This window comes from Macadamia integrifolia, chromosome 7 (genome assembly GCF_013358625.1).
Source record: "Macadamia integrifolia cultivar HAES 741 chromosome 7, SCU_Mint_v3, whole genome shotgun sequence".
Taxonomy (NCBI): Eukaryota; Viridiplantae; Streptophyta; class Magnoliopsida; order Proteales; family Proteaceae; genus Macadamia; species Macadamia integrifolia.
In genome coordinates this window covers 33,113,860-33,139,734 of record NC_056563.1, presented here as the reverse complement: position 1 = coordinate 33,139,734, position 25,875 = coordinate 33,113,860, and the positions used below count along the sequence as shown (strand labels likewise).

The 25,875-nt window shown below is 38.7% G+C and overlaps 3 protein-coding genes across 5 annotated transcripts in view; 1 reads left to right on the top strand and 2 right to left on the bottom strand.

Moving 5' to 3' along the window:
* Positions 1–7: 7 nt before the first annotated feature.
* LOC122085093 lies at positions 8–1,236 on the bottom strand. The gene has a single exon (XM_042653535.1). The coding sequence runs from the start codon at positions 1,006–1,008 to the stop codon at positions 208–210; it is 801 nt and encodes a 266-aa protein (XP_042509469.1). The 5' UTR covers positions 1,009–1,236; the 3' UTR covers positions 8–207.
* A 3,814-nt stretch (positions 1,237–5,050) lies between these two features.
* Positions 5,051–7,245, top strand: LOC122083390 (LIM domain-containing protein WLIM1-like). The gene is made up of 5 exons (XM_042651173.1): positions 5,051–5,401; positions 6,099–6,195; positions 6,282–6,325; positions 6,514–6,603; positions 6,740–7,245. The coding sequence occupies exons 1-5, from the start codon at positions 5,267–5,269 to the stop codon at positions 6,965–6,967; spliced, it is 594 nt and encodes a 197-aa protein (XP_042507107.1). The 5' UTR covers positions 5,051–5,266; the 3' UTR covers positions 6,968–7,245.
* A 977-nt stretch (positions 7,246–8,222) lies between these two features.
* LOC122083389 (myosin-10) overlaps positions 8,223–25,875 on the bottom strand; it is a 32,527-nt gene continuing 14,874 nt past the window's right edge. For all 3 annotated transcript variants that reach the window (XM_042651169.1, XM_042651172.1, XM_042651170.1), the window contains 11 exons: positions 24,588–24,690; positions 22,877–23,026; positions 21,645–21,713; positions 21,488–21,544; positions 21,106–21,369; positions 19,877–19,954; positions 19,661–19,771; positions 14,373–14,443; positions 9,818–10,030; positions 9,539–9,632; positions 8,223–8,716 (listed from right to left, as the gene is read on the bottom strand). In XM_042651169.1, the coding sequence (XP_042507103.1) occupies positions 8,411–8,716; positions 9,539–9,632; positions 9,818–10,030; positions 14,373–14,443; positions 19,661–19,771; positions 19,877–19,954; positions 21,106–21,369; positions 21,488–21,544; positions 21,645–21,713; positions 22,877–23,026; positions 24,588–24,690 (1,516 nt within the window). In that variant the 3' untranslated portion in view covers positions 8,223–8,410. The remainder of the gene's footprint in view (positions 8,717–9,538; positions 9,633–9,817; positions 10,031–14,372; positions 14,444–19,660; positions 19,772–19,876; positions 19,955–21,105; positions 21,370–21,487; positions 21,545–21,644; positions 21,714–22,876; positions 23,027–24,587; positions 24,691–25,875) is intronic.

Genomic DNA, 25,875 nt, shown 5'->3' with positions numbered 1-25,875 from the left:
GAGTTGCTTTTGTTGTTAACTCGCCAGATGATCAAACTGCACTCGAAATTCACACATTCATTATGTACAATTAGCATTCAAAACCAAACCAACCCCAGGGAACATGTCAACTAGTCTGATCATTCAAGGGATCAGTGGGATAGAAAAGTAAGAAAGAAAGCAATGAAAATTTGACCAACTTCGGCCATTTCTTATTAGTCTTGTGGGTTAGGGGTAATCATTGATTTCATCATTCAATGATTGGATGTTCCTCTCACTCAATCTTCTGGCGTAGTACTTCGTCTTACCAAAGGATGATCTCTTGGGCTTGGGATTCATTGGAGCGCTAGGAGTCTTGAAAATGGGGATCAGATACCACCACGCCGCGGTGAGGATTATGGCAACGGATCTCCCAAACATCAACAACCACACTAAACTGAGCACCAGAACGATGGGCAAATACTGAGAAGGTCTCCACCTCTCCAACCTTTGTACGCTATGGCTATGACTATTCTGACTATTAATCTTCTTGTGGACTTTCCTTACGTCCGAAGAAGAGATCGGCGGGCGTTGAAATTGAACGATCGGTTTTAGGGAGAGGGAGGGCTTGCTGTTGTTGTACAGCTGTAGGCGCTTGTCCTCCTGACCACCACTATTACCATGATCAGTCCCCATGACAAATCCCTTCGCCACCGTCTTATCGTGCTTTTGTCTGTGTCTGTTTTTAGGGTATTTGAAGAAGATGGGGACCCAGTCACCGGTGTTGGAGTAGACGAATCTGACATAAGGGACATCCTGGGAGTGTTTGAAGGCCCTTTGCGCATAAATATTGCGTCTCTTCTCCTCGAGATCCGTCAACAGAATTGCGAACTTGTCAAGGCCAAGTGTGGAGTAAGGGTTCTTCTCGTTGCGATTGCTCCTCGGTGTTGTTGTTGTTGTTGTCTTTGAGGAAGGAGAATAAGGAGCTTCTTCTTCTTCTTCTTCTTCATTTTGTCCTTTAAAACTGAGACAAACCAAGGGATTGAACATCTGAACTGATCAGAAAAGAAGAGGAGGAGAAAGCAGTGTATTGACGAATGATCGATGAGTTTCGAGGAGTTGAGAGTGGCTGATGATGGCCTGATATACCGGACTCGCACCGATGGAATTAATGGATGGAGGAATTTTCCTTTGGATTATTGTGTTGTGTTTCCTCTTCTATGACTTATAAATATACGGGAAAAAGTCTTTCTACACTTATAATGAGAGAAGGGAGAATCTCTTTTTATCAGCAATTGGTGAAATGAAGGGGGTGGGAGAGAGAGAATATATATATATATATATATATAAAATCATCTAAGATTATTTATTTATTTATTTATTTGTAATCGCCTAGGACGTTTTTTCCTAGCGTTGTACAGTGACCGGAGAGTATTCTCCACTCAAAAGTCTCAAACCTTACCCTTGTGCAGTTTGGGCAAGCAATTTGAGGTTGAGGTGGGTATTGGAGGAGTTGATCAAAGTCAATGCAAACAACAAATAAACACAGGTACAGATGTTGGATTTGAATCCAACCGTTGAAAGGCTTTCATATGTATGACCTGCTCCACGTCCTTACCTTTGTTGGAACATGGATTCTCTTCACTAGAAGTCTAGAACAAAGATTTGTCATCTTTGGCGAGCGGCCCCTTTCCATATATTTTTATAGAGAGAGAAGAGAAATTGATAATAATTCATTGACTTATTTTCCTTTCTTGAAAATATTTTTAAATTTCAGAAGGAGAAGAAGAATACTATAAATAAATGACAATGGGATCCGATAGATAACAGTGATAAGAGTCGTGTAGGGGAGGGAACTGCAATTTCACATCAAAAGCGAAATGTGGGGGCCATCTTAATGGATTGAATAATTATTCGGGGACCGAGTCAGAAAAATAATAGAGATTATTATTAGGGAAAATTACCAGGATAAAAACAGAAGGCTTGAGCGAGAAGTATGTTTACTTGGAGGACGAGGAGAGGAAGCTTCTAAAGACTTCAATTTAATTTGAGTCAAAAATAAATAAAATTTCACAAGGAAATAAAATAATAATTGATCTTCTACCAAAGTAATAATAATAATAATAATAATAATAATAATTATTGATGAAGTAAATAATCTCATGGTTCAGTGGCTTGTGACATCACGGTGTAAAGCACAGCTCTCGGCTTGGAGGGTGGCCAAATGATCCGGTGTCACGGTATGGTAGTGGTGCGAACTTGTTCCCCATTCCAGTACAGTGCTGGGTACGATGTAAAGCCAGAGTTTCTCCTTTCTCGCACCCGCCCCCTCCCCCTCCCCCTCCTTCTCTAACCCCAGGTTCGCTTATGATCCCTCGGAAGAAGCTCTGTAGTTCTATATCTTCTCGCAGGGGGTCATCTCTCCCCCCTTCCTTTGCCCCCTCTGATCCCTAGGTTCCCTGCAGTTTTGTTCCCTTATTAGCTCTATAAAACCGCACTCCCCTCTATAGGTATGTAGTTATGTGTAAACTCTATGTAATCTGTAATATGTAGTTACACATCTATTGCTTAAAAAAAAACCTGATCAAGTTGGGGATTTGGGAGAAGAAGAAGACTCAACAGGCAAATAGGCTTTGTAAATTATGCAAGTGATGGTTTCGTTTCCCATAAATTCTTATTGATATATTTTTTTTTCCCATTTAGTTGTATGTATCTATTGAGTAAGAAAAAGAAAGATATACAGAAACTATCTTCTTAAGACAGACCTAGAGGAAGAATCCCTTTTGGATAAACAGGAGATACCTTGCTAAGATGACAAGATTAAGTCCAAGAACAAAGAATAATACAAAATAAAAAATTTATTGATATCTAATTTCTTTCTAAAAGGACTCATTGGCTGGATGAAGGAAGGAACCAAGTATGAATAAGGGATGTCATGGATTAAGGTTTCCACCAATGTAGGAGAAAAAAATGCATCCATCGATCTATAGTTGTTATTATTGTCTTGTACTGTATGAAGTCAATGATATAACCCCTATTATTCTCAATGCCCACCTAAAGACAATGGCATCCATTGGCGAAAGAATTTCTCCTTCACCGTAGTAGGTAGAGGAAAACTACTTCCATATGTCATATACTCATATGTATTTGGTTTAATAACAGAAAATGACGTACCAATTGGTTTTCAGAATTCAAGCCACGTCATATGGCATTAGACATGAATGTTGTGGACCAGGAAGTCATTTTGATACCTTTGGGGATTAGTTATAAATCAAATGTACCATCTTCTCTTCCATGTCGAATTGTGGATATTCTTTTTACCAAAAAAAAATCGTATATTCGTCAAATAATATTCTTAATTAATTCCCTCGCCCAAATTCAAACAGACACCCATACCTGCCTGGGTTTGTCTCTACTAGATCTCTACCATCTACAAATCTTTCTTCATTATGTATGGCTGTGGTGTCTTATCCTATGCAAGATTATAGAAATATCTGAAGAGAATCTCTCTCTCTCTCTCTCTCATACACACACACACACACATATATATATATATACATCATCTTCACATGAATTGACCTCTCTATACCATACCTAGCACTATTAAAAACTGTTTCGTTGCTCCTCACTTATGTGCTCCCTCTCTTACACAGAGGACCCTCTCCCTAAAAATTTATGTGTATACCATTAGCTTACATAGCTATGAACAAAAAAACTCTGATTAAGACATCAGACCTCAGCATATTAAATTTTTATTTTAATTAATTAATGTGTGTATATATATACCATTGAAGAAAAAAAAAACCCTTCATTGGGGACAATTCTGCAACTGTACCGTACATTATTTAATAAAGACCCAGAATGTGATAAAAAAAAATAAATCAACTGAATCAATCCAGCCCAAACCAGCCCATAGAGATAAAATTCAATATTGGGCTTGGGCCATTACTCTCTGGGAATAGGACATACCCCACTACCAGGCTCAATTCCCTTGTGGCCACCGGCCCCGCCTAAATAAAGGGGGCTGCAGCTCATTTGCATGCTATGCGATCATTAGATGGAATATTGTCGGCATACGTCATCATTTAACTATTAAGCATCGATGTCAAAGAGTAGAGAGGAAAGCAAAAGAAAATCAATTATTGAGTAGATCTTAAATAAGATGACCTGACCTGTGTCTCTCTCATGGGCCATGCCCTACACTTCCCTTCCCCAACACAATTAGTACATACTTGTTTTCTTCTTTTTTTTTGGGTAAATTAGTACACACATGTTAAGGCTTTAAGGCCCACAAGCGAAAATCATAGCTTGGGCTTATCATAATATCTGATGTGTAATGGGACTCAAGGGTGACCTACTGCTCTATATATCTATCTTTTTTCTTTTTTTGCCTTTTTCTTTATTGGTATCTGATGGGTAACACCTGATGACCTCGAGAGTATTAATTTCTTTGTTCTAACAACAAATTATGTGATTCCATGCATAGAACCAAAACCATTAGCATATATACTTTATAACTTTCAAGAAAAGTTTCAAATTTTCATTATATTTTCAGTTGCCAATTAACCAATTAACTCTGTGTTGATCAGAACTTGATGGGTGAGCAGTGGACCATGGAATGAATTATTTGCTCACAAAATTCAAGTCTATTCAATTTAATTTGTCGGCCATGACAAATATTTGGGCCGGACCTGCTAAACTAGAAGAAAGATCGATGGCGAAAGATTTTACTAGAAAATTTTCTTACCCTCAGTTTTTTTTTTTTGGGTAAAATCTTAGCTTCAGTAGATCGATGAGAATTTTAATTCAAATTAAGTATTCCCTCACCAGACGTCTCCGCATGGGAAGGAGGGAGGCAGGTGTCAGACATGTAGAAAGAGAAAAGAGAAAAGAGAAAAGAGGTGGTGGATCATCATTCACGGTTGTTGCCTTGTTGGAGGTTGGAGAGAGAGAGAGAGAGAGAGAGAGAGAGAGAGAGAGAGAAAAGGCGGTTTGCTTTAAATTTAGATAAGAATGATTGCCAATGAAATGCCAACTTTCTCCAAATATTATCTGTATAATTTTGCCTCTGCAGCCCCACAACTCATTTCTTCCTTTCTTTCTTTCTTTATTCCTCTTACTCTCCTCTCTCTATCATTTTCAATTCGCTGGAGGAGAGCTGCTGAGGGGGGGTGAGGGAGAGGAAGAGAAAGTTGGTAGGTGGGGGAGCCTGCGAGGTCTATTTCGTGGGTGAAGAAGAAGAAGAAGAGTACTGAAGATCTTTGTTAGTGGGTTTCAATTCTCAAGTCTCTAAGGGAATTAGGACGCCATGGCCTTCGCCGGAACAACCCAGAAATGCAGGGCGTGTGACAAGACCGTGTATCTAGTGGATCAGCTCACCGCCGATAACCGTATCTACCACAAGGCCTGCTTCCGATGCCACCACTGCAAAGGTACCCTCAAGGTAATTAATTACAGTTCTCTCTCTCTCTCTCTCTCTACCAATTATTAATTAATTAACTTTAATTTATTTACCATATATTTCTCGTTAAATTTTGTTCTCTCCTTCCTTCCAAGTTCCAACCATCAACACAGAGGAAAAATCAAATCCCCATTGAGGGTGAGAGAGAATGTCTCTGTTCCATAGATGTTGTGATTTCATCCTTTTCCATCTCCACATGGAATGGAATTCATTATCTGCTTTATCACTTTCTTGATTTGCTCCATTGGGTTTGGAAATTAATATATGAGCCAGGAGTTGAGTACTGTTGGAACAGCAACCGCCAGTTTGACATGATCTCACTACGTAGCTTTCTTTTCCTCATTAACCGTTAAGTCCTATCCTTTGAAGACGGGCTTTCATAGCTTTCTTAACTGATAATTCCTAGCTACAACGCAGTAAATGAAATGAAAATTTTCAATAAAAATGGCCGACTTAAGATAAAAGTTCCCTTTGTTGGCCATGTTTCTATGGAGTTTGCATGGAAAATTGGTCTTGGTCTCTGGATCCTGGGTAGAGAGGTTAAATAGATGGCTTTGATCCACCCTAAAGTCTCAAGAAAAAAAATGCAAACCCATACATAGCCTTACTGCTTTCACATGCTAATGCTATTATACATTCTCTTTTATATCCGGTCATTGTTTGTTTCTTCTGCTTGCAGCTGGGCAACTACAATTCCTTTGAGGGAGTTCTGTACTGCAGGCCTCACTTCGATCAAATCTTTAAGAGAACCGGTAGTTTGGACAAGAGCTTTGAAGGTAACGACAACACAAACGATGCCACTTTCCTCCAAATACTTGTTAATTGACACTCAGAACTACTTCTCTCTGTATGTTGCTTTCAGGGACACCAAAAATTGTGAAACCAGAGAAACCTGTCGATAGTGAGGTAAAATTGGAATGTGCAGGGGGTGATGGAATTTATTATATCTTTTATTGATTGAATAGTTGTCTGTACAATACAATTTACAGAATGGCCCGCTCAATTAATGGCTTCCAGAAACACTTGCGTAATATCTACTTCCTCCCAAGTCCTAACCTTTAATATTGATCATGGGTTGGGTTGGCTTTTAACAGAAAGCTGCAACCAACAAGGTCTCGAGTATGTTTGGAGGCACCAGAGAGAAATGCGTGGCTTGTCAGAAGACTGTGTATCCAATTGAGAAGGTAACAACTACCAACCCCTTCTCATCCTATGTTCCCTATTATGCATCTGCAACACACGCACGAGAGAGAGAGAGAGAGAGAGAATGCATTTGGTTAAAACAGGAAATCACTCTGTTCGTGGTCTTCTATTTTACAGGTTGCAGTGGATGGAAGTGCGTACCACAAGAGCTGTTTCAAATGCAGCCATGGAGGATGTGTCATAAGCCCATCAAATTACATTGCTCACGAGGGGAGACTCTACTGCAGGCACCACCACACCCAACTCTTCAAGGAGAAAGGCAATTACAGTCAGCTTGAAGATGAGCATGAGAAACCACTGGTGGCGAAGAAATTCGCGGCCACAGAAGTCGCTGCAGAATCATAAACCCTTTCAAGTTGATGAGAGTTTAATCCTTTCTTTTCTCATTCCCCTTTGTATGTCACCTTCTTCTCTACGTGTTGCTGCAGGCTTTTCCTTAGTAGAAAATTGGCTTTGCTTTCCCTCCTTGGATGGAAGCTGAGATGTGGTGTCCATTTAAGATGTGTGTGGCTGTGTGATTTAGAAACACTTTACAGTCCGCTTTCCTTGAACCTCATAATCTAATGTATTGGGTTCCTGATTTTGATTAATATGAAAATGTCTTGAATGGTTTGTGATGCTCATTCTTCAATCATTCAGCCAATTGAAATGCGATTACTTGCCCAGAGAGAGAGAGAGAGACGAACCAAACCTGGCACACTGCACACATTAGATTAGATCGCAGTATGATCTTGAAGTCGTGTGATCCAACGAGAGTCCTAGTTGACAATCACCAAGTAGCTACGCTAGCTTGCGAATGCTTTTGTGGAATCCAGAAAATACTGAGTTGAGTTGCGGATTGTTGCTTTGATAGGTGGAATTCCTATGGCTCATCAGTGATTCAGCAGACAAAGAGTGGCTCAAAGAGGCACGGCTTGTCTGCAACTGCCCAGTCCTCGTCCCAATTCCTAAAAAAATCTGGCGAGAGAACAGAAGGGAATCCAAATCCTCTCCAGCTGCTGGGGCACCCAGCTGAGAGGACCTACGATGCGCACCACCATGTGTTGGAGTGCATGCCCTGGTCCTCTCCAACCGCAAGGATTGAAGCAATGACAGATTTCAGACCACACCTTCCCAACTTGTTCTACTCCTTCAGGTTCATGGCACGTGCAAACAGCTAGTTAAGTCAGGCACATTAATCTTCTAGGACATCGCTACTGATTTTCTAAATATATTCTAGGCGAAAGAACTATCCTCTTGGCACACAAAACACCAGTGCGCAGAACCAAGAAGGGGGCGCACCAGCATCTTCAACACCCTAACACGTGGAGATAGCGTATCTTTTTGCTCACCCTGCTTTTAGGCATTTCCAGACCCAGCAGGACACGGTTCTTTTTCCCATATATTCTCCTCAGTCCTGTAGTTCACCACAGAACTAAAGATAATACAGGGCCTACATCCATTCCAAAATCACAAACAATAATGACTCATCGCTTACTGAGTCTAACGCCCAAAGTGATGAATCCAAAATGCAGAAATTGTTTTCCATTTTCTCCCGTATTAATAAGTAAATAAATACAGCTAACGAAAATTCTTCTTTTAATCAGCTTTTTTTTTTCTTGGGGTGGGGGTGGGGTGGATTTTTTAAAATCAGCTTCACATATTATCCTTTTTTCCACTCAAAGGACAGATTACCGTAATAAAATAACTACAATTTTCACAAACCGGTGATTTAACATCTACACAATGTTACATGTACAAGGTACCACAGGCAGCACTTCAAAGCTGGGAAAATTGTCTAGAGCTCAATCAGCTTTCATCTCTGGAATGCTTGTCCATGGTATTCTCCTTCACAATCTGACATGCTAGTATTACAAGCTCCACCATCTCAAGTCCTGCAGCAGAAACAGAGTCTACCTTCTCAACAGTTTCCCCACAGCCATCATACGGCTCATCAATAATTCTTCCATCAAATGATCCAGGATCTGCCTCTGACCAGCTAACTGGAAGAGAACTACCAAGAGCAGTCTTCACAAGTTTTGCCTCGGCAACAATATTATCAAGAGTCTCTTCTATATGAGTAAAAAGCCCTTGGGATGTTGTGGACTCTTTAGCCTACAAAGGAATACCAAAAGCATTACGATTAGAAGGAAATAACACAACTTCCAAAATGTAACCCATTCCTTGGTTTAAATGCATTAGACAAATTCATCTGCTTGCAAAAAGAAGAAAATGAAAGCAGCCCAAAATGAAAGCTGATTCCCATTAAATTCGATCAAGGTCACCATAAAAGAACAGAAAACAACCACTGGCAACAAAGAAAATGTATTTAAACATTGCATTTAAAAATGGTATCAAGAAAGAAATTTAGAGAACCACATCACCATAAGAAATGTAGCTGGACAAAAAAAAAGTGATATAAACACTAGGCTGCAAATGGCACACCTTTAAGCTCGTTTCATCGAATCTACTGAAACATTACTGGAATTGTCTTAAAAGCAAAAGAAAATTGTATAGGAATGAAAAAGAAGAAATTATTTAACTAAAATGCAACACAAAATTGGAAGCAACTTCAAACTTAAGTTTCTGTATGCTTTTTTCCAGAGAGGGGGGATGGGGAGTTGGCCCATGGTCAAGCATCTAATTGCGGCCCAAGGGTCACGGGGAAACCAGAAATACCCTCATAATAAGTATTGATTTTCCCCCCTCACTAAACCATGGTCAATGCTTCTTTATCATGTAAATTAACAGAAAAGAAAAACAAGATAAATTTTATAATAAATAATTTTTCAGGAAATACTAGGCAGTGAAACAAATGGATCTGTAGGAAAAGTGGTGAGAAATATTTTAACAGTTTTAAGAAGCATTTCTAGAGAAAAACCATGAGATTCCCATTCCATAAATAGACGAATACATGGTCCGGGACAAGGACGTAACCTTTAAAATAGAGAGCCGAAGCCTGCGAATTGTAGAGGTCAAATGGTCCATACTTTCGATGCTCTCTTTCAGGCTAGCATTTTCTACCTTCATCCTACAACAGCAGCAAAAAGAATATACGAATTTCACAAGAAAACATTGCTGGACTTATATTTTCAGCGGTGCAGAACCATAAAGCATACTGAAAAATTAGCTGATGTTATTCCATCTACACAAAAACTGACTTTATGCATGGCCATGCACCGACTGCATTCCTAGAATCAATATACTTCCACATACCTTGCAAAATCAACTGCATGGTTGGATTTTTTATTAGTGAATTCGTTTTCATTTACACGACCATCACCTTCATCTAGCCGACCAATCCAACGCCTTAGATATGTTTTCTTAAGCATGTTTTTCAATTTCCCATCTCTTTCATGAGCAGCAGCAACAATGTTATCACCAAGGTCAGCCAAAAAATTTCCTCGTTTGATCCCCTGACTAGCATTCCTGCATTAAATGATATGGAAAGGGAAAGGGGGGTGGACGGGGTACACGATTAAGACAACCATCCATCTGAAAGAAAAAGTGAAACAATTTCGCTAGAAAGATAACAGTAAGGCATGAAACATTATTTAGAGCAGGGAAAAAAAAAATAACACCAGGTATCTACAAGTGATTATATATTACCAGAACTGGAAAAGTTCCATTAAACATAAAAATACAATGCACTAAGAAATAACAGATTCAAAATGACTAAATAAAAAAGGTAAAAGAAAAAGCAGGATCAGAGCTAAACCCAACGCATGACCCAATATTGGTGAGAACAATGTGTACACACAAGCAAGAACAGGGTAAAGTAGAGATCAGTAAGAGTGTTAGATGCATTAAAAGCAAGTTTCAAAGTAGTCGTAGCAAGGATGGAGGAGATCAAAGAAAGATGGAATTGTTTGTAAGAACTGAGACTATTAGAAGGTCCAATGAGATCAAAGATGATGACAGATCAGTAGTCCAAGTCTTGGCTCAGATAGCCTAAGGTCTGAAAGTTGAAATTGGAATATAATTAGGAAACAGTAATGGTCCACATTTTACAGTTACATCGTCAAGTTTGAATTGTTCAAGCAGTAAGACCATCTGATTAGATGGTCCACTGAATGGTTTTAGAGTGAGCTTGAATTGCAAGACTGCAGGCATGGAATCAGTAAACCAATCAATGAGGTGTTGGTTGCTGTATCATTCAGACGAATCCTTTTTTAGATTTTCACAAATCAATTGGGTTATTGCTTGCTCGCTTGCTGTTCATTGCCTTTAACACCTGGCATATGATACCAGCTGCTGGTTAACTGGGGAGGATCGACCTTTAAATCCAAATTAATGATTGGGATATCAATTCAATTAATCAGTTAAAAACTTTAAATTAAAAAAAATTTAATAAATAATAATAATAATAATAATAAAAGAAAATAGTAGGACATATTAAAAGGGTTTGGGTTTAGATATGGGTCTAGGAACCAAATCAGTTTGAAACCCAAGACTTGGAATACAAGGATATATGTCTAAAAATAAATGGGTAAAGACAAGGGTGCCAAAACCTAGCTTAAAGTGTTGACCATGACCAACTGGATGAACCCGAAAATCTGGGGGGGGGGGGGTTTAAGAAACCCTTTTCTCATTTTTCTCTCTCCCCAAACTTGCAGGGTGTGAAGTGTGGACTGTGGCAATCAGTGATATCAACAATCAAGCCCCAAGTACGATATTCTGGATGCCAGTTGTCTTATCCCTCCATCCAACAAAGTACAATCTCTGGGTTTTTCAGTGCAATCAAACTAAACCATGCTTTTGCTTTGAGATAATATTTTCTGATTTTTACTCTCTTGATGTCAAGAAAAAGTCTGAACCCAAGTTTAAATTTTCTCTTGATGTCGACGGAGAGCAGAAACTATGTTCTGAATCCTCCCTCCTCATTAAAGCACTTCTCGTGATGTTGATCATTTTCCTGGATAATTTAGTATTTGCATGTTGGGGTTTCGCACTTTGCTGATGGCAAAGTAATGTAGACTAGGATAGGTAAACTACCAAGCCTTCAACCGCAGGATTTTTTTATCAGAAGAACAACCAAGAATAGCCCAACAACAGCACAATAGATCAGAATAGAAGAAGTAGCAGATTGGACAAACCAGCAAGCTATCGATGTCAGTGGTTAGGTATCTCAGATCAGATCAGTAGTCTCATGAGTAAGGCCTAACAGGGATTGACACAAGTCTCAAACAGTCCACTCAACATGAACAAAACCATGGTAGATCATAGAAACCAGAATAGACCAAAACAGTTCTATCGATTTCAGGTAGTAGCTGAGAAAACCACTAGAAGACGAAAACTGGGAGATTTCTGATATCTCTCAAATCCCTGGACAGAACAAGCTCCCCTTTGGGTCGAGTTCCCCTCTAGATAGGGCCTAACTTCGATCGAAAATTCATCCAAAACTGATGGCTGGTTAGGTCTGGGCAGGTTTTGAACATCGCCAAAGAATCTGCAATTTTCTGGACAGAACTGAGAGGGAACTGAATTCAATACCTGTCAGAACTTGAGAAGATCAGTAGTACTTTGTGTAGTTGAGAGAAGAGGAAGATAAGCTAAGGAAGAGGACCTCTTGGGCTTCACACCGTGGAGAGTCAACTGGATCAAACACCAATTCCATCAGCCTTGATCAAAGACAACTCTTCATGGAGAAGACAACAGCAACAACCATTAATTTGTTTATCAAAATCGTTCCCAGCCTTAGGAGCTCTTCTTCTTTATTATAATGATGGGGGAGGGAATTACAAAATAGAAGGTTCCTTAAAAGGAAACCTTAATTTAGTCTCCTAATACAATACTTACTAAAATCTAACTAATTTACTAATGACTTGACTCAACTAATAACTTGACTCCCAAGAAAACAAATATAACTTAAATTAAATCCAACTAAAAAAGAAACTAATGAAAAAGGAAACAAACAAGTAATCCCATATGCAACCTTAAAAATCCCCTCTTTTAGGCCCATAAAAGTGGCCTATTACACTCAAAACACATGGGATCAAAGGCTTAACATGTATGGAACCCAACCCTCGGCTTATTCCTAATAAAACAAGCCTAGTTTGGTGAAAAATCTGCATCAAATGAAAAAGGAAACAAACTAGTAATCCCGTATGAAACCCTAAAGCCCGTCTTTTAAGCCCATAAAAGTGGCCTATTACACTCAAAACACATGGGATCAAAGGCCCAACATGTATGGAACCCAACCCTAGGCTTATTCCTAATAAAACAAGCCTAGTTTGGTGAAGGATCTGCATCACAAAGTGGTTTCACCATGGATCAGATAGGATTTGGGGGGCTCCATTTGGGTTCGCTTGTCTACAGATATTGTTTTGAAGGGATTGCTGATATGGTACAAGGCCAGTGTAAAAGGAAGAAGGCCCAGCCCAATCATGCCCATATTCAGCCTTACGGTTCAAGTTAAAACCAGGTCCATATAGCCCATATTCTGCCCCCATAATATGGCCTGCGCATTTAGAAACTGAAGGAAGAGTGTGGGCCCCATGTGTTTTGCATGGAGAGAAGAACATCTAGAAGATTTGGTTGCTGGAATATTCCTGTGGCTGAAGATTGAATTAGAATATTTGATTAGATTTTATTTTATTTCTATTTCTTGTAATAGCCAAGTTCGTAAGTTTCTATTTCTTTGTAAGCATTGTACTGCTGTAATGGAGGAAGGGATTGAATGAATAAGTTATTGGCATATGCCTTTTGAGTATTCTATGATGAGGTCAGAACTTGTCGTTCTGGTGATGCAACAGGTTGGGTATCGTGGTGATTCCATCCCCGCAGGCCAAGAGGTGAAGCTTTGATCATATCCTTAATTTCTTCTTTCATATGTAAAAAAAAAAATATTAGAAACTTTGTTATCAAAACTGATTTGTCCTTATTGCGATTGTGATTGATCTCCCACTGGTTCTTCCCTGGTTTAAGATCGATTCTGCCTTAATTTTAGTGTAGTTAGTAGCTTCACCATGAAGATGTCACTGTTAGGATCCCTGCTATCAGCAGTAGCTCTGGAGTCTGGAGCCCTCTCCTCCTTCCTCTGCAAAGCCTCCAGCACAATTACAGTGACACAATCTGGGTTTCATTGGCCAAGACAGCTCAAGAATCAAGACAGCAGACCATATACTAATCAGTTGGTCAGATTCCCAAGCTCAACTCCCAAGATCAGATAGTCCAAAACCAGACAGAACCAACTGATTGAAACCCTTAGTTACATATAAGAGAACTTGGCTAAAACGTGTCAAAAAAAAGTCACAGAAAAAAAAGGGAGGGTTGTAATCTGTTCCTCACAGCGGTGTTTGAGTGTCTAAATACTAGGTATTTGACACAAATTCCATACCCATACTCATGAAGTATTGCGTCAACATGGATACTTTGTGGATACACAAAGTGTCCAATAACAGGATTGGTCAGGAGGCTTGGTACGAACATCCAGACCAGGCACCTATCAGAGAGGACAGATCCCACTCTGAAGGTCTACAAAAAAAAAAATAAATAAATAAAAAATGCACTCTTCACCAGAAGAAGGGAGAATACTCACCATTGGGACCAACTTCCAAACCATCAAGTATATGAACCAAATTATGCAAATCCGGGAGACTAATGGAGCACAAAGACATGACATAAAAACCAAGTCGCCAAACATGGCGTCAAAATATTTTAAGTTGTCACCACAAGCAAAATCATAGCATTGCAAGTGCTAATGGATATCCTGGCATGAAAAAGCATATGAATGCAGCTAACAGACAGATATAAGAAGGGATTATCATACTCTCGCAATAGTTGACATTCTTGCTTTAATTGTGCCAATTCCACAAGAGCCTTGACCTTTTCATTGGTCACCTGCACCAACCAATTAGATGCTTAGTTTGTAATAACTAAGCAATTGCAACCGACCTACCAAATACATCAACCTTAGTAAAATAAACAGATATGAATGGCTTTGGTTTGACAACAGTAGCTCTTGTCAGAGTTGAATGGAGCAGGATCCATGTAGGAGACCCATTTTATATGGGAAAACAGAGAAACATGAGAAAAATAGATTATACGTTCACTCGTCAGGACTTGGAAATAACCAAAGTAGTACTGGCAACAATAAGCTAATACTTTAGTCTTTTTTTTTCTCCTTTTTTTTGGGGGCGGGCAGGCGGGCGGGGTGGTGATGGTTGGATAAGCTAATTCTTTCTTTTTGTACCTTGTTAAAAATAAAACGCATGTTTTAATTCAAAACCCTGCTACCAGCAATATGATATATGTAAATGCTGATCATTTATTTTTCCATTAATTATACTTACTCTCTTTTGTATTAAATAATTATGAAGTATGATATATGTAAATGCTCTGATGATGCTCCAGAACTTCGGAGCTTTACAAAATTCAAAACCCAGTGGTTTTGTTTTGCTCAGCTCAATACTCATTGTCCACTCAATTATTCAGCCAGAAAGGGTGCAACACCTATCCAACAGCTCAGTTAGGGTAGAGAGAAACAATTTCCTCACTTTTCCTTCATATCCTCTCTAAATTGCTTTTCAAAGTCAGTCCTACCCTCCTGAAGTTATAAAAAAATTACACCTGATCCAAAATTGGGCCCTTGGGAAATATGTTGTAGACAGTGCTCACTCATGGCATGTGGCAAAGGAGATGGAGCAAGTGGGTCCCCCTCATTATGTGTGTGATATGGTGGATTGGAATTTTGAAACAAATATTTGTTTTTTACTTTTTAAGAATGCACTATTCAATTTATGTTCACTGTGAGATAAGGACATAACGAAAGCTTTAAAAAAATTTTTTTTTTTTGGTAAACAGCTTTAAAAACTTTTAACTCAGCCATCTTGGCATAAGTTCAATTTTCCAACAATTAATATTCCTCATTGTTCCCACAATTAATATTCCTCTTTCAATGTAAGCAAGTATTTAAAGATTAACATCCTGGATCACTCCTGGGTAAATACCACTGGTGTTTAGTTCAGACAGGCCAACGTATGCAAAGATTGCCAATACACTGTGCAAAGGCCAGGGGGAAGAGATATATATATATATATATAGAGAGAGAGAGAGAGAGAGAGAGAGATTGATGCAATAGCCTTAGGGAGAAGAGGGAAAATCACACAAAACGGGGAAGGGGATCACACCACGCACAAATTCACTAATCTAAAATTAAATTCACTCTAAAAAATTAAACATTGAGTTATGTATGTATATAAAGGGAAAATAAAAGACTACTCATACTTAGACTCTAATACTGAAATAAACTCCTATTTAGACTCCAAACGTAAACCTACTTCTCTACCTCCTATGTATCCTACTCAAAAACAAATAAAAGACATAATGTAAAACTAACTACTACCAGCTCTTGTTGGACCAAAAACCTGGGCTGGATCGGTTCTTCTTGGCCCTTCGCTTCAACAGTCGGTCCTGCTGGTTCAACCAGGTAAGTGCAACTGTATCTACATCAGCTCTCCCCTTCTGAAAAGAACTCGACTCCGTCGAGTTTGGATGAGGTCCAAGAATGGCGTCAGAGTCGATGCGCTTGATGAGAAAAGTACCAACAGTCTTCTTGAGCTTGAGAGGGAAAAGATCCTTTCCTGAAAGGAACTTCATCTCTAAGCCACCATACTGAAAAGTGTATGTATTCTCATATCCACAGTGCTTGGCTTTCTTGTCGAACAACCATGGGCGACCCAGTAGAATGTGATAAACTTTTAAAGGGAGAACATCACATTGAACCTGATCAATCAGTCCACCAATGGAATATGTAAGCAAACACCTTTCATGAATTTTCAGATTATTGTTGTTCACCCACCCAACTTGTAGGGGTTTGAATGAGGCTCAGTTTTCAGTCCCAACTTGCGAACAGCATCTTCAGCAACAACATTGGTACAACTGCCAGGGTCAATCATCATATTACACAAACTGTCATTGCATCGCACCCTGGTTTGAAAGATACTGTTACGGCGCCAATCGTCCTCCTCAGGAATCTTCTGTGTAGTCAAAAGAGGACGGATCACATAGAACGGTCGAGGCTCACCGTCACTATCATCATCATTAATCTCATTAGGATCATGATCACATTCAGCCTCCATATTTACTGTTCCTATTTTCTGTTGCTCTTCTGGTGCATAGGGTATAAAATTGTCCTTGTCGATGTAGGCTAACAACCAGTTAGGACATTGATTAGCTCTATGCCCATACCCCTTGCATGAGAAACATTGAATAGCCTCATTAGAAAATGCTAAGTTCCTGTCATAACCACGCTGAGGTGAGGAGCATGGCTGATTAGGTCGTGAAGATGACATGTCTGAATCACGACAAGGTGGAGAATACGGTCGGCTAGGTCGTGAAGAGGCCATAGATTAAGCACTAGCCTGTGGTCTACTGATTGACTTTTCCTGTTGAGATGATTGTGGCTGAATAGAATTAGAACCCCTAGGGAAAGCATCTGTAAATGGCCGCCGATTGTATGGACGTTTCAGACTCTCCTCAACCTGATATGCTACCTGGACAGCGTCTTCTATTGTATGCAGTCGGCTAGAGGCAAGGGCAGCACTAAGTTGAGGGTGTAAACCATTGCGGAATTGTGCCACCAATACTTCTTCATCCCACTCAAAATCTGAACAAGTAGCCAAATAATAGAACCTAGCAACATATTCTTCCACGGTCAATTCTCTTGTTTCAACTGTGCAAACCTGAGATGCATGCGTTGCCTGCAATCAGAAGGCAAGAATCTCCGATTCATGACTTCATGCATTTCAATCCAAGTAGTGACTAAACCAATGCCTCAGGTTCGGTTCTGCTACAGTTTCTTGATCCACCAGATTCGGGCCGTGCCTTTCAGTTTGACCTCTGCAAATAGGATCTTTCGAGCCTTAGTCAACCCATACCATCTGAAGAATGTCTCTAGGCTATATATCCAGTCAAGGTACAGTTCTGGATTATTGTCTCCATAAAAATCAAGGACATCCAATCTTGCTGCTCTTTCTGTTCCATCATCATATCTACTAGTTCCATATGGTGGTGAAGGTGGCGGCGGTGGTGGTGGTATATGATATGGTGGTGGATCCTGTGGAACGCTATTGGAAGAATCCCCAAATTGAATGGGACTCTTTCCTTTATCTGTTGCCTCCAAACGAGCAATAGAAGCTTGCATGGATTCTATCATTGTCATAATAACTTCAAATTTTACATCAGTTTCTCCCTTATAGGAGTTCAGTGTTAAACAACTTCACTATTGACTACCATGGTGGAAATAGGTAAGATTACACTTGAATATGATGGTAAAATAGTAAATAGATGGAAACTTAAAGGAGAATGGCAGAATGGTAATTATCTCACTTTTTTTTTGCAGGGATTTTTTTATCTTTTTTTTTTTTTTGCAGGGATGCAGAACTGTAATTATTGGGAGTGAAAAAATAGGGCAAAAAGGGGATAATGGAGGAAGGGAGGGGTATTCCAAGAAATGGAAAGATAACAAGAACAAAAAAAAAAGAACAAAAGGGAAATCGTGGGTTGAGGGTTTGGAATACCTACCACAACAGTTCTCCTTCTCCTTCTTAGAGATGGAACTAGCAGCGGGAGTCGGATCCGATCAGGAGAGAGGCTCGTGATGGCTTTGCAGGTATGTGCTCCTTTCTCTCTCTTCCCGACTTCTCTTCTTCTTCTTCTTCTGTCTTCTATTCTGCTCCTTTCGTCTTCTCCTCTTTTTTTTTCTTCTTCGTCCCCTGATTCTGCTTCTCTCCTCTTCTTTAGATTCTGCTTCCCTTTCTTTTCTTTTTTTCTACCTTCTGTCCTCTGATTATGTCTTCTCTCTTTTTTTTTTCTTTTTTTCTGATTCTGCTTGGTGCTATCCCTCTTCGTCTTTTTTTTTTATTTTTTTTTTTTTTTTGGGCTCGCCTTCCTGCTGTTGCTTCTTCTCCTGCGTTGCGTTTTTCTTTTTTTTTCACTACTGGAATGCTACAGAGAGCTCGATTGAGAAGAGGTCAGTAGGGGTTTTTGCCGGCTTCTCTGTCGACTCTCTCGTCTTCTCTTGCTACTGTCTCTTTTTTTTCTTTTTTGATTTCTCAATCCCTGTAAGAACAGAGAACAGAGAACGGGAATGGAGAAGAGAGATGGAGGGGTGTTCTCAGTAGGGCCAAAACAGGGAATGGGGTAGAGAATAGGGGGTTGTAGGGAGTGGGAATGGGGGAGAATAGGGAATTACCGGGAGTAGTGTGGGAGTTGCAGGGATGGGTTGTGGGATAAAGTTGTGCTTCAATAGAGCAAGGGAAGGGATCCTTCGGCTCTAATACTAAATTGATGGAGTAGCCTTAGGGAGAAGAGGGAAAATCACACAAAAGGGGAAAGGGGATCACACCACGCAAAAATTCACTAATCTAAAATTAAATTCACTCTAAAAAACTAAACATTGAGTTATGTAAGTATATAAAGGGAAAATAAAAGACTACTCCTACTTACACTCTAATACTGAAATAAACTCATATTTAGACTCCAAACATAAACCTACTTCTCTACCTCCTACGTATCCTACTCAAAGACAAATAAAAGACATAATGTAAAACTAACTACTACCAGCCCTTGTTAGACCAAAAACCTGGGCTGGACCGGTTCTTCTTGGCCCTTGGCTTCCACAGTCGGTCCTGCTGGTCCAATCAGGTAAGTGCAACTGTATCTACATCAGAGATCATATGATGTACTGAGTGTTACAGATTGGACTGGTCCTGTCAGGTCCAGATCAAGATAGGAAATTCAGATTGGGATCAGCCCGTCTAGGAACAATAAATGCAAGTCATGAAAAATTGTGTAATAGTACATCGCATCTAGATCCATCAATAAACCAACAAAAAAGAATTATATAATCAACAAAGAAGTAATTTCACCAAACAATCCAATGCATCAGTGACATTATCTCTATAGACAAGTTTTCTAGACAACATTCTCCCAGTTTAGTATCTATGCTCAACAGGTGCACTAGCTTAAATCCAAAGTTACGATAGTTCAGACAGTTAAAAAATTAGGGTATGAATAAATATAACACAGAGATGAGACACAAGAAAAAAAAATTACTTGCAATAAGTTTCTCTGCAGTTCTTCTATCTTTCTCTGAAGAGCTGCATTTACATTCTTCTCCAATAAATGCCTTTCTTCCTGCTGAGAGAGAAGCAACAGTGCAGCGACCTGACACAGAGAGAATAGCCACTTAAATGAGAAACAAGCATAAACCTGGGTTTCAATAGAAAAGCCAAGGAACAGCAACTTAGGAAGGCAAATGAAGTATGAAACCTTCTCTTGCAATGCCTGCACAAGAACATCAGAGGTATCACCATGGGCCACAGTGTTTCGAGGAAAAGGGCGCTTTTTCTGCAAGTAACAGAGGTCTTCAAGGAAATCAGAAGGAAAACATGTTTGATAAAAGAGGGTCCAAGAAAAAGAAAAAGGAAAAAAAAAAAAAAAAAATCCAATTCCAAAGAAATCCCATCACCAATCTGTCATTAATAGACTGCAAATATTGTCGACTACATCACAAATATTACAGAACATGACCCCCTGATAAAGTTGGGGTAAGGTTGAGTGGTTGTTGTGATCCACCTGATACTTCTATAAAGTCATTTTTATAACAAATGGATAAGATTGAGAGGGGAAATATCTTTAGCTTGAGAGGAAAAATTATCCTTTTAGCTTTTCTACATTTTTGTCTGCTGAAAGATGAATGTCAGTGATTAAGGCAGTAAATAGACATATATCCTTCCAATGGAGCCCTTTCAGTGTCTCATGTATTGATTCATCCACCACAAACCTCATATTTGATTAGAAAACAATTTTAGTGTTCAAACCATTCGTCAAGAACTAAAATAACACTTATATCTCTGTTATATAATTACGGGGGACAGGTTTGCTGGGAAGTCACCTAGTAAAGAGAGCTAAAGGAACCAAGCATCTTCCAAACATCATTTTACCAGCTTAACTTTGAAGGATATCAGATTTTAAAAAATCTCAAACATTTTGTTCCCCTTTATGAGTGCTTCCAGATTAGTTTCTAGGAGATGCACTACATGAATAGAGATATGCACAAAATAGGGATATTTGGGAGAGTACTTCATTGATGAGATATAAAGTCCCAAATCAGGTCAATTCACATAAACTAGTTGAACATCGGAGGGAACAAGTTATAATGGAGTATTTCTAAAATTGCTTTCCTTAGTTTAGTGGTATCTTAAAAAATAATAAATAGTTCTATGGATAATACCTGTGCTCCTTTGTGATTTCACTTCAGGACTAAAATAACAGTCTCAAACTGCATTTTGAAAGAGTATAAAATGACAAGACCATGCATACAAAGATAATTAATAAATTTATGAGATATGTGACACTACAGAACTGGTCCAGGCGTCCTACATAGCACATCCCCAAGCATGCACAGATGACAGTTTCTGCTGTTGAAAGAAACTACAAGCAGGAGAAAAAAATCTAGCAAAATGCAAACATGCAAAATGGGGTCTCTAGTGACAAACCTCAGATGTTGCACTCTGTTGAGCATAACCGGTCATATGAACATCTCGACATTCAATGTCATTGAACTTTTCATCTCTCAGAAGGGGCTCAGAATTTTGCAGCTTGCTGATATGAAACTGTCTCATCTTTTCTTCAACAGCATCAAGTATGGATTTAACCTGAGCTTTTCCTTGCTCAAGTAAATCCATCACCTCACATTTAAGCTGATCATGGAACTTACGTAACTCTGATATCCTATTCCTTGTCATATCATCTGAAAGAATCTGCATTTTAAATCATCAAGATTCAAAAGAATGAGGATAAAGATTTATTTTTCTTTTGATAGATTGCAAAGGTAAGGAGATTTGAGTCTCAAATTCAAAAATAAATTTAAGTTCTTACCCTCTTCTTGTCCAACTCAGAAACTTTCTTCTTTAAGTGGTTTTCAATCTCTAATCCCTATGAAGCCCATAGTGAAACTTAATGTGGATTAGCTAGCCAGGAAAGATATCTTCTAACTTAAAACAAAGTTTGCATAGTTTTGAATACAAGTTTTTACCACCCGGAACTTTTTTTGAAGATGATACACTGAACTTCGTAATGTCTCCAGCTCCTCCTCCAAAGAGCCCTGTAATGATAAAAAAAAGTCATCTAAGTTGCAAAAAGAGAACATTAAAAGGAGGATCTTAAACCTTGTTAATTTCATCATGTCTTGAAAACCTCATTCAATGTCCACTATGTAAACCATAGTGCTAAAATTGGCAGCCAGTAATGCATTTTGTCATATAGTAGAACATTAGGAAATTGCCAATGCAATAATAGTTTATAGTTGTAAATGATGAAATGAAAGAGACATACCACTCTCCAACCATATCATTCTCTCATGTGTGTGTGTGTGTGTGTGAGTGTGTGTTGTGGGGGGAAGGGGGGGAGGGGGTGTGGTAGAAAGATAACAGTAACAATTGACTTTTTCAAAAGTCCCAGTATAAGTTATCCTTTTTTATTTAGTTTTGCACCTTAACAAAGCCTTTTTTTTTTTTTTTTTCATTTTATTGTGTTGTTACATGATAATTGCATGTATGCTTGGTGCCTCTGATTTTCCAGAAACGGGCTTGAAGTTCGTTCAATAGTTAGCTACTCCTCTCATGGTTTTTCTTACTTCTATTGCTGAATCGACTTCTTTTCTTGTTGCTAATTATCTCACTCAATCTATATTTCAACTCTCATTTGCTGTCATCTTCTTCTTGAAATCTGATCACTAAAATCAGATTTAAATCTTCTTTTAGCTGCTGCCATATCTCTGATTGTATATTTAGCTTATTTGGGATTGGGCCCATTACTGCAGGCCTTCTGAATCTGTGCTCGCATCAGAAACTTCCATTGACATTCATTTAAAATAGAAAATATTAAAAAAAACTTCCCGAGCTGATAAAGAATATAGTTAAGAGAAACTAAATAATTACAACAATCAGCAACTTTTCTTGCCACTCAATCTACCTCAAAAAATTTCATTTCCATGATTACTGGATTTTATAATTTTGATTAGAAGGACACCCTATAGCAACGCCAAGGCATGCCAACAGAAATGCATTTCAGCTGATTATAATTTATAAGAATTTACCAAATAGCAACAGCATTTAACCCGATTACTATTTATAAGAATCTAACCTTGCAAAACATTCTTCAATAAGCATTAACATAAAAGGAAATAAGGATTGAAGTTCTTCTGAACAAAAAAAAAAAGTGAAGGACCACGAATAAAGAGAAAAATCTATGGGTTTCTAAACTTACAATGTATTTGGAAGTAGATGTTTCACAACTGGCATCGAATCTCCACATGTCTGAAGAATCTTCTAAAAGACATGCACATTTATCATGCCAGTCATTATCCTCGGATCTCCCGACCGTGCTCTGTCGGATCTCATAAAACTTATCCACAACCTAAAATTAGATAGTCCATAAGAAATTAACCAAAGACGAATGGCAAAAAAAAATGGATCAAAATATTCTGTATATTATTGAAGCCCACTTGATCTCATACTAGCTCAGCTTCTGCCCCCTCCTACTTTATATGCGATACAAGGGGAGAAATCTGGATTTATAAAAAGAATGTATAATCAAAGCAAAGATTTAAAGATTGATATCTTTAGACAGATCACCCAAGACTGGTACTGATCCAAATCGTTAGTTGGACCGTCCCAGGTCGTTCAGGATCGTCTGGACAGAAGCAATATAAGATCATTTTACCAACAAGCAGAAACAAATTTGCAAAGGATACAGGTGGCAACAGAGTTATTTTGGAAGTTTCAGGAGGGCCGAGATGTGGTGTCTTGGGCTACATGCCTGGCCCAAATACCCATTCACATCAATTGGGTAATTGGATGGACTAGGCAGGTTCTGATTGGGACTGAAAAGAGTACACTAGCCATCAGATATAGGGGTCCATATCCCCATCCGGTAATTGGGATAATGGGCCAAACCCAATAGCAGCCCATGTATTAGCCAGAGAGGCAGAGAACTGCCACCCTAGCAGGGAAGAGTCTGATATGAAGATAAACAAGTACCAACAAAATAAGTCCAGCTTTTTAATAGATGAATCCATGGCATAATTGGCATGGCACCTTGGCGAACCAAGGCACTGGAGGGCTGCCTAAGCGCTTAGGCGACAAGGCGCCCGCCTTAAGGCGAACAAGGCAACTAAGTGTTATTTATTTTCACTCTTTTCTAACATTATTTAGTATGCTACATATACATTGCATCATCAAAAATCAATATTAAGTCATATTCAGTCATCAAAAATCAACATTAAGCCGTATCAAATCATCAAAGGTCAGCATCAAGTCACACTAAGTCATAAATAATCAACATTCAAAGAAATGCTCTTGTTCGATAATAAATTTTACTAGTCAAATGATTTTATTTTTACATGAGACTTTTTGTATTAGGTTTAGCACAAAATCAGCTTTCCAACAGTCTAAGATTACTTAAATCTGAGTTGTAATGACAAAGTTATGTTCTAGTCAAACTTATTTTAATGTGCAGGAATGCTGTTAAAATCGTCTGAATGAAAATAATTTTGAAGACATCAAAACAAACGATTATTTTACTAGACTTCTGGATTTTAGCAATGTTTTACCATGATAAGATTTATAAAAATTTCAGAATTGAGAAAAACCCTAGCATTAGGAAGTTGAAAATCGTCTCTACAACCAAAAGTCCAATTTTTGTTCTTAGACTAGGGGGTTGACTTTTTATCCTTTCCGAATTTGATTTTTAAGCTATTTTTATTGGATTCAAATAAGGGGTATTTGCTTATTTATGAATAATATCTTAATCATAAGTACTTAAACAATATTTGGCATAAGTAATTCCAAAGATATAAGGCGACATGTAGTTGAATTAGGCAACAGTCGCCTAGGACCCAGGCAAACCGCCTAGACGCCTAGGTGACGCCTTGACAACTATGACCCATGGGAAGCACGAAAATGCTTCATGTGCTTACCTTCAACAATGTTTCATTTTGTTCTTTTAGTTTCGCTGAATCAATTTGCACCACAGCAAGAAGCTCCTTTTCTTTGAGGGTATCTGTGGTTAGCTCTTCTAGTCTGCCAACAAATAAAATTCACATGAAAAATAATAATAATAAAAAGCAGCATTATAAACTGATAGCGTCAAGAAAACAAGATTTGCAAAGGAACATTATAATAACAAAAGGACCAAATTTCATCAACCCACAGTATGGAGAGAATCTCTTAATGCAAAGGTTCTAGTGGTTGGATGGGACCCTTGGAATAGTGCCAGTTGCCAAGGGTATTTTGGACTTCGTAAAATAGACAGGCAGAGGGAATAATGAAACCCCAATGGCAGGGTTCACTTCATCCATGGTGAAGAAAAACTTGCGCATAATAAAAACTAGAAGTTCATGATATTCACATACTTCAACTACTTGAAGACTTCTAAAACAGAAGGAGATCAAAAATAAGAAAAACAATATAGAATTGGAAATCAACTATTTACAAATATGTTTAAGGCTCGTACCCTAGGGTCCCAACAATCTCATGTAGAAAATAGCAAGATGTAGATGAAATTGTATAGAATTTTGTTGAAAGGAAATAATGACTTGCGTCTAATGGACACAGGCCAGCTATATCTATAATATGGAACAGGACCCTCCAAAAATAAATACAAGATTAAAATACCCCTAAAAAATATAATTCTACCCTTGTACATTTACAACACTCCCCCTTAAGCTGGTGAATAGATATGACATATGCCCAACTTGCAGATAATAGAATGAAACATCTTACTACTAAGACCCTTAGTAAATACAACAGTCAGTTGTTCACTACTAGGAACAACAAGCATAGAGATAAGACATATATCAAATTACTCTTTGATGAAGTGCCGATCAATCTCCACGTGTTTTGTTCGATTATACAAGATTGAATTGTGAGCAATGCTGATGGCAGACTTTGTTGTAACAAAATAGCTTCATAGGAAGAGTAGCAGGAACAACCAAATCTATGAGAAGACCATGAAGCCATAGAAGCTCACAAATGCCATGGGCTATAGAACGGAACTCTACTTCAGTACTAAATTGGGCAACAACTGCTTGTTTCTTGCTTCACCTAGTAACAAGGTTACCACCAACAAAGGTGCCATAACCAGTGGTGGACCTGCGGTCATCAGGTGAACCTGCCTAATCAGCATTGGTAAAATCCTTGACCCTGATGTAGATCTAAGGAACAAAGCCCCAAACCAATCTAGACCGATTGTGGGATGCAACTGCT

Coding starts and splice junctions, on each gene's coding strand:
- LOC122083390 (XM_042651173.1), top strand. CDS start 5,267: ATGGCCTTCGCCGGAACAACCCAGAAATGCAGGGCGTGTGACAAGACC. Junction 5,402..6,098: donor ACTGCAAAGGTACCCTCAAG/GTAATTAATTAC, acceptor TTCTGCTTGCAG/CTGGGCAACTACAATTCCTT. Junction 6,196..6,281: donor TTTGGACAAGAGCTTTGAAG/GTAACGACAACA, acceptor TGTTGCTTTCAG/GGACACCAAAAATTGTGAAA.
- LOC122085093 (XM_042653535.1), bottom strand. CDS start 1,008: ATGTTCAATCCCTTGGTTTGTCTCAGTTTTAAAGGACAAAATGAAGAA.